The 12,086-nt window shown below is 40.2% G+C and overlaps 1 protein-coding gene across 2 annotated transcripts in view; it reads right to left on the reverse strand.

Moving 5' to 3' along the window:
* The window catches only part of bcl11aa (BCL11 transcription factor A a), a 48,034-nt gene that overhangs the window by 35,514 nt on the left and 434 nt on the right, over window positions 1-12,086 (reverse strand). The window contains exon 2 of one of the 2 annotated variants that reach the window (XM_086093395.1): window positions 8,802-9,251. In XM_086093395.1, coding sequence (XP_085949521.1) covers window positions 8,802-9,251 — 450 coding nt within the window. Of the gene's footprint in view, window positions 1-8,801; window positions 9,255-12,086 lie in introns of both variants that reach the window. The other variant, XM_086093394.1, reaches the window with a different exon arrangement.

Genomic DNA, 12,086 nt, shown 5'->3' on the forward strand with positions numbered 1-12,086 from the left:
ATTTTGTGTGTGTGTGTGCGTGTGTGTGTGTGTGTATGCGTGTATAGGACAAGCACTGTAATGAGGAAACAGGCAAGACATCATGTAAATTAAATATGTCCAATATCTGGCTAGGCTGTAAATCTTCACAATTAAGAATAATGTAACTTTCATTTATATTAGCCAAAAATCAAAACAACAAAAACACCCATCTATCACACACGCGCACACACAATTACCCACGGCACAAATGTGAAAACACACACAGCACACATACACAAGCATGAAAACACCCCCTGACATGAGGGCTCTGACAAGCGTGGCGGATGTGCACCGCGAATGTGCATGGTAATAGGCCAATCAAAAATGCAAAACAATTGGCAATTACTGTGAGGAACTAATGGTCATTAGAATTTACAACTAGGTAATGAACTAAAGTCTGCCCACTGCATGCATATTCATAAAGCTATTTGAGCTTTGAAGATTAAAGTAGCGCTTAAAATTCAAATGAGCGTCCACAAATTATCTGGAAAAGTCAGCGTTGCTGCTGGTGGCGGTGTGTGTGTGCGTGTGTGGGTTTGGGGTCCCTTATGCATGCATGTTTATGTGAATTTTTTTTAACATTCCAATGACTATTCGTTGCCATTTTTCTGACAATGTGCCCGTTTTGTACATTAGGAAAATGGATTTGAAATGTTTCAACTGCAAGTAGGATAAGAACCATTCACATACATTTGTCATAATTCGTCCATGCATTTTAAACAAGGGATAGTTAGCTCTTGTGATTGAACTAACCAACTATCAAATTGCCATTTTATAGATATATACAGTACAGGCAAAAAATGTGGACATGCCCTCTCATTCAATACATGCTTTAATTTCATGATTATGTACATTGTAGATTCTCACTGAAGGCATCATTCAAAACTATGACGACAACTATTACAAATAACGAACACATTTGGAGTTATGTACTTAACAAAAACAAAAGGTGAAAATAATTTTTAAAAAAGAGCAAAGGATGGCTATTTTGAAGAATCTATAATATAAAACATGTTTTCAGTTATTTCACTTTTTTTTGTTGAATACATAGTTCATTAGTTTTGATGCCCTCAATGAGAATATATATATATATATATATATATATATATATATATATATATATATATATATATATATATATATATATATATATATATATATATATATATATATATATGAGAGAGAGAGAGAGAGAGAGAGAGAGAGAGAGAGAGAGAGAGAGAGAGATTAGGACCCAGACGATTTTATATGCTGATCCAGAACTATTATTTGATTAATGTAACAGTTTTATATGGTCATCTTTTCAAGGGGTGGGAATCTTTGAATGTCTCACGATTCGATTCGATTTGATTCCAATTTTTCGATTAAGAACGCTTTTTGATTCAAAATGATTTGATTGACAATGATTTTTGATTCAATTTATAGATGTGCAAGGAATCGTAACGATCTACTCCAGTCTGACTCGCTAATGCTAATTAGTGCTCTACTTGCAGCACTTTTAGCACTCAAATGAAAAAAATAACTTTTATTGCAATAACTTGATCGTGACTTTTTCCTTCTACTCTCTAATGTGGCTACAACTTAACAGTGTATCAGACCGCATGGAACCACACTGCCCCTTAGTGGCCAAACCGGGTACAACATAAACAGCGCTTCCAATAGAGGCACACACAAACAAAGGAAAGACAGTATAAAATAATTTAAATAAAATCGATTTTGGGACATTTAAAATCAATTCTGAATCGTACTAAATGAGAACCGCAATTCTTATGATAATTTATTTTTTTGGCACACCCCTAATCTTTTCCTTTAATTCTAATCTGCATAGCTTCATGGCTGTGTTTTGATGATTTTCCCTTCAAAGGCACTATAATCCGCTGTATTTAACTCTTACGCAAGTGTCTAAAAAAACAACAACGTGAAGAATTATTTATGATTATTTATGTTATAACAACATATAATAAGACATAATCATATATTCTTGCTTTGGGAAGAACTGCAGGCTAGTGGTTAGCGCGTCTTCCTCACAGTTTAGAGGTTCACGGTTCCAATCTCGGGACAAGTGTGCATGTTCTCAACGTGCTTTTGTGGGGTTTCTTCCTCCCACAATCCAGAAACATGTTTCTTAAAGTAAGTGAAGATGCTAAATTGTCCATAGGTGTGATTGTGAATAATTGTTTGTCTTACTGGATGGCTGAGGACCAGTCCAGGGCATATTCTGTCAAGATGTTATAGATAAAGAATGGATGTATTTTTATTTCATTTGAAATGTGATTGGTGCTGATATTTGCCGTATTGGTGACTGAGTAGCAACACATCCTCTGCACTCTGATGTTCCGAGCCTCATCTGGAAGAAATGTACCAGAACTGAACCCCTTCAAATGTTAACTGAATTTGATGCATTTACAGGATTCTACAAGTAGAATCCGTAGCATTGCTTTGAATTATCGCCATCTGCGGCACTTGAGTTTCATTCAGTGAGTCGTGCTAGTTAAAGGACATCTCATAACAGCCGTCGATTGTACAAATTACATATGTTATCCTGCTTGCGGGATGCATCCCATTTTGTATGGCAATCAACACCCTTTTCATTTACTGAAGAGAAGGATGTCAAGTGGGGAAGGTGGTGGGAGAGAGTGAGACAAACAGACACACTCACAATGCCAATATAAAAGATTAGACCCACTCACACACAGCTGGAAGATGTAAGCATCTCGTGACGCCTCACACACACACACACACACACACTCACACAAACTACCACCGAATCCCCTACATTCATTTTTGCCAAGTCCCACACACACTTTCCAGGCTTGGGACCAGCACTGGAGAGCTCCGGTAGCTGTGTTTTAGGACATTGGCCAAGAATTGAACCCACACCGGTTGCATGAAAGGCAGAAGTCCGGACTGTATGTAGACAGACCGTAAAGGTCTTAATAAGCACACAAAAGGAGCCATTGATACAGTAAATATTTGTGCATGCGTGTGTGTTGAGAAAAGGTCTGTAATCCAATAGCATATATAAATAAACGTTGCAGCATATAAACAGGTTTATGAACCCTTCAACATCATAAGAGAGTAACATGTACGATGCCTGCGAAGTTTCAACAGTGTGTGCGTGTGCGTGTGTGCGTGCGTGTGCGCGCGTGCAAACGAACAAAAATAAACACACCCAGTGAGCAGCAAGTGAGCCAAAAGCAGAAGCTTTTCCCTCATGCTACCAAGGAGTAAATGTAGCGTGGACGCTGAATTGCTTAGATAAACACAAAAGAATCCGATCAATAAACAATCCTCCACCATCAGTGAGCGTGCAGTACTACACTAGAGTAGTCGCACATGTCAGGGACACCACGCCATACTACAAACAAGGAAATCGTTGAAATTGGTTGTATTTTAGTTTGTTTTGGGTGAACTGGTGTGTTCTACCAAGCAGTCTCCATCTGGGGATCAGCTGTCAATCAAAGAATGTGGGCAATTTGATGACGTCTTTCAGTCAATACACTCAACATTATGCCAGCGGTCTGTCACCTGCGGCTCTGGAGCCACATGTGGCTCTTTAGTCCCTCTCCTGTGGATCTCAAAAAATAAATAAATAGAAATTATATATTTTTTTATATTTATTTTTATATTTTAGATAAAATATTCTTTAAATGAATTAACTCTTTTGATTAAAAAAAAGAATACTTAGATTTAAAAAAGGAATACTTAAATGTTAGAGTCCAAATTTTTAGGTTGTCAGAAAAGGAAGGTAGATAAAAAAAAATGTAAATTAAAATGTCCAAAAAAGAAGAGGAAAAGCAGAAAATTACCACAAAATGTCCATAAAATTGCTAAAAATGTCAGAGAAATTAATTTAAAAAAGGCATCAAAGAAAGTGTTCAAAAAGTAACCATACAATGTCCAAAAACAAAAGAAGGCAGAAAACTACCATAAAATGTCCACAAATATGACAGAAAGGCAGAATAGTCTCAAATGTATCTGAGAAATTACACACAAAAAAAAGCTAAAAAAAAAAAAAACAGAAGAGGAAAGGTAGAAGAAAATGAATGTCTACATAATGGATGCTGCTCACCTATTTTTGTCTTTTGGTGCAGCTTTAATTAGTTCTTGGGCCCTAATGTTTCCTTCATTACAATCTTCAAATGCTGTGCGGCTCCAGACAGATTTTCTGTTATTTATTTGGCCTAAAATGGCTCTTTTACTACTATACCAATACATTAATGCACAAGAACAATGGTCACCAATCACTTGGGCCATGGACTGGTACCAGTCCATGTGACATTTGGTCGCAGAGCGGGACTGAACTAAAAATGTTTTATTTATCGTCAGAGTATGAAAGGAGTTTGGATAAACCCACAAGCTATAGTTTAAAAAAAAAAAAAGTAATCAAAATGTCTTTGAAGAGGCAAGTGGGAAAGGTCAGAGAGACAAAAGATGCTAAGAGACAAAAGGAAAAAAATCAACAACTTCCAAGAAAAATACAGTTGAATTTAAGAGGCAATATCAACAGTCCCACATGACATGCGGGTTTTATGGCTCCAAGAGATTCCCACTCACAAATGAGCCAATGAAGCCTTCAAAAATTCCACACACAAAAATCCCACAGAATATATTACCATCCTGTCTATGTGAAATGAGATTTCTGCAATGACAGTGATCAAAACAAAATTATTCTTTTTATTTTTGTTTTTTTTGTTACTCCTAGATACTGCTTAGGAACTACTAAACATCGTTCAGAACAATGTGGGGGAAAATCGCTTCTTATAAGAACCCTGTATAATACACCCCCCTCAATTTGATATTTTTTGCTTTGTTTGTTTGTTTGTTTGCAAGACAAATGTAAAACGTTGTGTAATTCACATGATTTTACAGTATGTCCATTTTTTTTGGATGAATAAAGTACTGCATGTAGTAGTTTAGGGGTGAATAAATATGTGGCATGTGTCTACTTGGCAGCTTCTGCATATTACGTCCACTTAGACATAAAAAAATAAAAAATACAATATTAAGTGATGACTTTGTAACTATTTACATTGCGCTATATCATTCTAATAACAGTCAATTGTAATGGCTTTTTTAAGTAACACACTGAATTGAAATATGTGTTATATTGTCTGTTTAAGTACTGTATTATGAAATAAAGGATTGCACCTTTTTGCTTGTAGGTGCTTTTCTTCATATCGATGGCCACAAAATCTCTGAATTATAGGCAAAATATATACGAATACATTGTATAATAAGTTGCACACGCGACAATTTCCATCCCTAACTAACACATTTGTAGCAACAACAAAATTGTAAATAACCACCGAATATAAACCACAATACAATGTGTTGTCGCCACCAGCAAATTATTCGCTATGCTGCCAATCAGGTTGCCTGTGTTGTCCCTCTGCTGCTATTCTATGCCTCCAGAAAGATATTTACATTTTGTAAGCACATTCCAATCCCAAGAAGCGAAGTTCAAAAAGGCTGCACTTGAGTCCACTAATAAATCTTGTGTTGGAAAAGGACGAAAGAGCGGCTATCAATAGATTAGTGATGGCAGCCTGTGTGTGAAATCTCTTTGTAGGCTCGCTGTAGCGTGAGAGACACACACTAAACACATCCAAAGTGGTTCAGTTACACTCTGCACTCTTGGATTTGCATTAACTGTTAAATGTTGCAAGGAAGAGAAAAGAGAAAATGAAATGGTTGAAAATAAAAAATAAATAAAAATCAGAACAGAGAGAGAGACAGAAAGAGAGGAATGAGGCCGAGAATGGGATCTGACACCATGCAAGAAAATAAATGGACCTTGGAGATGAACTAATATGTATTGAGGTAAGTTGCATTAGCAGCGATGATGAGATAATTACTAAACAATAAATCATATACAACAATCATCATGTTAGCTGCCTTCAAATGGGAATATCACCAGTAGCAGGCTAATGGCTTTTATAAAGACTTTGAAGTGGGTCTCCATACATTTTAGGGTTCATCTGAGCATGTACGAATAATGGCCGTGCTAATGAGCTAATATTGATAGGGCGGCACCGTTTATCAGCCGATAACGCCATTGGTCAATAAGATGAACAGTTGTTTCTTCTGGCTCAATTTCAGATCATTAACTGAGGAGGTTTTTTTTTTTTTTTCATTCTCTAATTTGTTATAACAAATGGACTCCAAATGACATTTCCTAAAACAAAATAGCACATTATAAACCGAGACTGCTAAAATCCATCAAAACCATGCAGAGATGAGGTGAGAGATGTGGTCATTGACACACACACACACATGCAAAGCCCTCTCTTTTGAGACATTAGCAATGCTTTTTTTTTTTTTGAATGAACTGCCTCGGGGATTATATCACAATTTTCATCTCAGTCAGGGATTAATAGAATAAATGGGCAAGAGAGAGCACATATTGTGTGTGTGTGTGTGTGTGTGTGTGTGTGTGTGTGTGTGGGTGTGTGTGTGTGTGGTGGGGAGGTATGCTGTTTTTTTGCATCGCTGATTTGCTTATACAATCCTCTAACACACACACATATATAAACACACCCCCCCACACACACACACACACAGGTAATGCATCATCTCCACAGCCGGATCTCTTTGATATGCAAATAGCGGCGGCCAAGCACAAGTCCGGAGCTTTGTGCTCTTCGGAGCGTTGCAGCTGGAGCATCATTGTCGCACTCTGACCACAGATACACATTTCACAACAAGCCGCTCTGCAGTCATCACATCATCGGTACACACACACACACACAAATGCCTTATGCGAAAAGATGCATGAGTTCCATCCAGGTTAAGCTGTTATTCCAATAAATCATCACAGATGATATTTGGACCATGCTTCACTTGCAACGGTGATTAAACACCTAGCATACTCTGTAAGGTGACTGCTAAGTTTTAAAAACGCACCACTGGGGCTAATTTTAAAAGAAGATGCATCTGTGTGAGTTTTCTCAAAAGCGCTGTTAATTTGTCACGTGTGACTGTTTTGATTTACTGTAAGGAAAAATCAAATATATAATTCGAGATGTCGCCAGAACACAACAAGTCAGCATTAATAAATAAGAAACGCACTAAGTGTCCGCTCTCGTCGTTGTTTTGTCATTAGCAATGCTAGGCAGATATAATCAAGGCTGAAGCTCCGCTAGGATTTTTATCTGACGTATTTACTTTGCCATGACAGTTTGGGGTCAATTAGGATGAAAGCAATGGGGCAGGATGGGGAATACTGGCTTTTATTATCAGAGTAGATGTGTTCTTTTTTTTTTTTTCTAACAGAAAGCTGGAGTGAAAAAAAAAATGTCTAAGTATTTTCTATGGCGTTGTATAGTTGAAACTCGGACATGACATTATAGCACAGCCATCCTGTTTTCTCCACCGGTTTGAGTGTACAGCTGTTCATACCAAGACGTTCCCACACAGAATGCTATTGAAGCAACCAGGCGCCTGCATTATGATGTAAATCGCTCTAATAACCCAATTGAGCTGGTAACTGTGTGTGTGCGTGTTGAAATATAGTCACTGCTTAGACAAGCAGGTTTGCCTGCAAAAAAAGACACACCCACTCTCGCACTGACATAGATTTGTCTATCCGCAAAAAAAAAAGGTCAAATGCATGTATGTGTGTCAATAATCTTCAACACTTTTGAGTGCATGATACAACAATGACTTCATTTCCACACAAATGGGAAACAAACTATGGAGCATTTTAGATGCCTGAGATGCATTCAAGAAACAAAATGATAACGTGTTTGTTTGTATTGTGTCTCTCCACTGCTCGATTTCATCTGCATCCCCGTTTGACTCTTTCTCTTTCTGCACTGGCTAATTTGGTACAGACAGGCGGCCACTAAAAAACTACTGCTAATTAAAATGCATGGGAAGGAAAAGATGGCAGCGCAACAAATAATTAGCGGTGTTAAGATGCTTTATATAAATGACTTTCCTTTTCAGAGCTTAACTAATGCAGGCTTTTCCCTCTCGACGCATGCCTGCTATTTGATTGCTTGGCGAGGGAGAAGATGAGCGTGAGGACAAATCTCATCTTTTACCTATGAAGCACATGGCTGCGAAAAGAAAAGACGTTTGAAGTACGAACGCAGGGTGCAGAGCTGGGCCGCATTTAGTCGGGCTCGATGTGGCAATGAAAGAGGGGAAACCGCACCGAGCGGACACATCTGCTCAGGCCACATGAGAGAAGCGAGCACACACACACATTAAAAAAGAACACACATTCTGCGAGACCAAACTCAGGAAGAGGCTGCACTTAGTGCTAAGAATTTAAGTCCGAGTCATAAAGTGCGTGTGCGTGCTAAATAAACTGACCAAGAGAGTCTGGATTTTTCCTCAAGGGCCACCATAAGTATATGTATAAGTATTTTTTTTTTTGCTGTTTTTTTTAATCAAATTAAAACAAACACAAAAAACAAACAAATAAAACAAAACAACCCCCCCCCCCAAAAAAAAGTATAGAACCAGAATGTTCCAGGTGTCATTCCTACTTCTTATCTGTAGAAAAGCAAAACTCGAAGGCTTGTCTTAACATGTTTGTGACTACACTGGCCTCTCTACAGTTGATTTGGCGCACTTGCAGGCTTGCGTCTTACAATGCTATAAAACATGTACCAAAGTCCACACAAGTACAATTGCCATTTTCCTTTTCCCGCCATTTTCCTTTTGGACGGACAAACCATTTGCTCCAAAGGCTTGTTTTCATATTCCGAGCCCCCGATGTGTACGCCCGAAGCGAAACAATGCATGATGGGAGTTGTGAAAGCAGTTACCTGGGAGGAGCTCCTGTTTGGGGCAGATTCCACGAGGTGACGAGAATCGATCGTCGTCGTCGTCGGCCAGCGTGGCCTGGATGCCAACTTCCACGGGCCTCCGGCTGCGCAGGGAGCTCAAGGCGGGAGACGGGGTCAGGGCCAGGCCCGGGGAGGGGGACGGGGGCTTGTCCAGGCCCCGGCCCACGGTCAGACAAGGGGGGCCGTGGCATCGCTTCCGCTTGTGCTCGATGAAGAGCAGGATGTCCGCCAAGGGGAACGTGGCTTGGCATTGGCCGCAGGTCAGCAGGTCCTGTTCCGGCAAGTGGTGCGGGCCGTGACCCGGTCGCGATAGCCGGCCTAAGGTTGAGGCCGGGCGATGGCCGTTGAGGCTGCTGCTCCCCTCCGAGTGCTCCGAGCAGCGCTCCGACAACTCCTCGGATGAGACGACTGCCGTGGAAAGGGGATCGGCTGCTGGAAAGAAAGAGAAAGGCCAAAGAAAAAGAGAAAGAGTGGGAGGAAGGAAGGAAGGAAGAATGAGTGAAAAGAGGAAATTAGGAGATCAGTCTAACTTGCAGGAAATCAAGGGCCATATTTATACAGTCTGTCTTTTTTTGTCATTCTTTTTGCTGCAGTTATTTGTGTAAATTGAGGAGGGAACAAACATAACAGTTGTACTTTAACATACAACATAAACATGTTGCTTTTCCAAACCTGGCTTGAAAAAGTTTTGTTCCAGTAACCAGCAGACATAAAAAGCATAACAAACATGTCCAATGTGTGCAGGGCCCAGGACAAAAAGTGTACATCACAGACTTCTGACATATAACAACTCATCCTCAAAATGAGCCATTCAACGCCATTGCTCACTCTTTCCATGTCGGATTAACTCCAGACTACTTTTTAAGAAGGGATTGTCAAAGGCGCACCCTCCCGCCGTGGAGAAGAGCCATGCGAACAGAGCAAACGCTGAATTAAAGAAGCGTAATTCAGTGTCCTTCTTTTAAAGAAGATCTTCCAGTCGAAGGTGAGGAGTGTGACTCGGCGCTCGCCGGATAATGCTCGTTGACCTTCTTTACTCCGCCACCCAATTTCACATTTTAATGAACTTAAAACCACTGAGGATCAAAAAATAGATTTTAATTTTCATCGTCTGAGTGATTGGTACAGATTTTGTCTGATAAAAGGGAGAGCAGAGCGTGTGTTGGAATGCAAGCCAGTGTGTGTGTGTGTGTATGTGTGTGTGTGTGTGTGTGTGTCCTTTTTTATGTTATATGGACTACACTCCCCTCCACAAATTCTCATTTGAACGCTGCACTCCTGCACACATCTGCGTGCAAACTGGGACACGGAGATAACATGATAAATTTTCCAACACCACCACAACCCCTTCCCTGCGTCCACCCCCCCTGCATCCTACTCATTTAACTTGAGGTCAGCGCAGCCTTGCAGTAAAAAGAGGATAGATGGCATCGCACTGACAAAATAAGACAGAAATGTTGAAATGTCAATAAAAAGTCTTCAATTACAACGATTAAATTAGAGCCGGTATGTTGGTGGAAACACATTTAAGGCAGTGTGAGAAGTGAGAAAAAAAGGGCCATTATTTGAAGGAAAAAGATCAATGTAGTTGCAAGACAGCGCTAGAAATACGCGGAACACACTTCAACATTTTTTTTAAGTTTCCTGTACATGTTGTATTATTTCATTTGTTTTGTTTTGGACAGTTTAAAAAGTGGTTTGGCGATGATACAAATGTACAAACAATAAAATTGTATATTTACATGTAACTATAATATGTATATAGCAAAATGTCATTCTTCATGTTGTGAATAAATTCCCTTCATGCTGTTTGCAAATGATGTGTAAACAAATTGATGCTTAAAAAAAAAAAGTGTAAGTTCAAAGTGTGGCGGTTTGATGACGTGAGGAATTTAGTGTGTGCGTGTGTGACTGAATATTTATGTGTAGTGGTAGCACCCCATTACACCCCCCCCCCCCCCCCCAGCACACACACTCCTTCCCTCCCAATAGTCCACACATCGTAGCAGTGAGCATGTAGAGCAGTAGCAGCGAAAGTGATCAGGTTCAAGCACTGAGCTGGATTTTCTGATCGTGCTCTGCCTCCTAGCGACAGTTTCTCGTCATGGTCACTGTCATCAAGAATGCCCCCCCCCCCCCCAAAAAAAAAATACTGCACGGGCCACAGCATACCAACACATAACTAAGCATTCTTGTGTAAGTATACAAATCTTGTTATTGTTGTTGTTATTGTTTTCCTAACTACAATTAAATGACCAGTTTAAATACCGCGAGGATTCAATTCAATATGAAACATGACATGGACATTCTTTCTGCAGTTTAATAACAAACATGTTCGGTTTTCCCTCGCATATTTGACTATACAGTGTCAATGCAGGAGCAATAAAGACGACAAATGACAGTTTAAGCGATCAATACGTCGTGCGTAATGGGTCGTTTTATGTAAAACGGTGTTGAAATCTTATCTCGTTCCGATGTTACAACAACCTTAGATTGTCAATACGATAGACGTATATCTACTGCTTACAAATGTTTGTGTAGCTTCAAATTGTTAGTAGAATAAATAAATAAAAATATTTGAACGGGACAAGACGAGTAGTTCCTGTTGCTGTCTCGCAACTCCGGGCTGCACAAACTCTGTTGCGTGCAGTTTCAGTGAGAAAGTTCCTCAACTAGGATGAAGACCAAAACATTTACATAACAGGCGTTTCGATTTTAAAAGCGAGTAAAGGAAATCGATCAGTGCTGTCTGCGCCAAGCGCGGTGCTGCTGAGACAGAGGCAGTTTGTAAACACGAGGTGATGTCTTCCTGCTGGTTCCGGTCATTTCGACACCCAAGTGTTTCTGTTTTTTAGAAAATAATCCAAAAATAGAAGGAGAGAGGGAAGGTGAAACTTCCTCACGAGACAGTAAGTGAGGTTCCGAGGGGAATTTCTCCCCAAGCGCTGCTAAGAGCGCGCACTGCAGCCGCTCACATGAGCCGTGTGTGCGCCTCCACTGACCAGCAGATCGTGGGGGCACCGGAGCAGGAGCCAATTGGACCCGGTTACCACCGAATGTCTTGTTTTTGGATCTCGTTGCTGTTTTGCAACAAGGCTAACAAACTTATTTTGGTCTCGTAATTGTCGCACTTGGGTGACCGCGCTGCTGCGAGTCCAGTTGGCCGCGGGTCCGAGCGGTCCTTCCCGGTGTCCTCACGGCTGACGTTCCGCTGACTCCCCACCCACCAATAACACCCGCTTCCCCGATTTAACTGAACGAGAC

Source organism: Leptonotus elevatus, chromosome 13, assembly GCF_054856555.1.
Source record: "Leptonotus elevatus isolate MCC_2025b chromosome 13, RoL_Lele_1.0, whole genome shotgun sequence".
In the NCBI taxonomy this organism is placed as follows: Eukaryota; Metazoa; Chordata; class Actinopteri; order Syngnathiformes; family Syngnathidae; genus Leptonotus; species Leptonotus elevatus.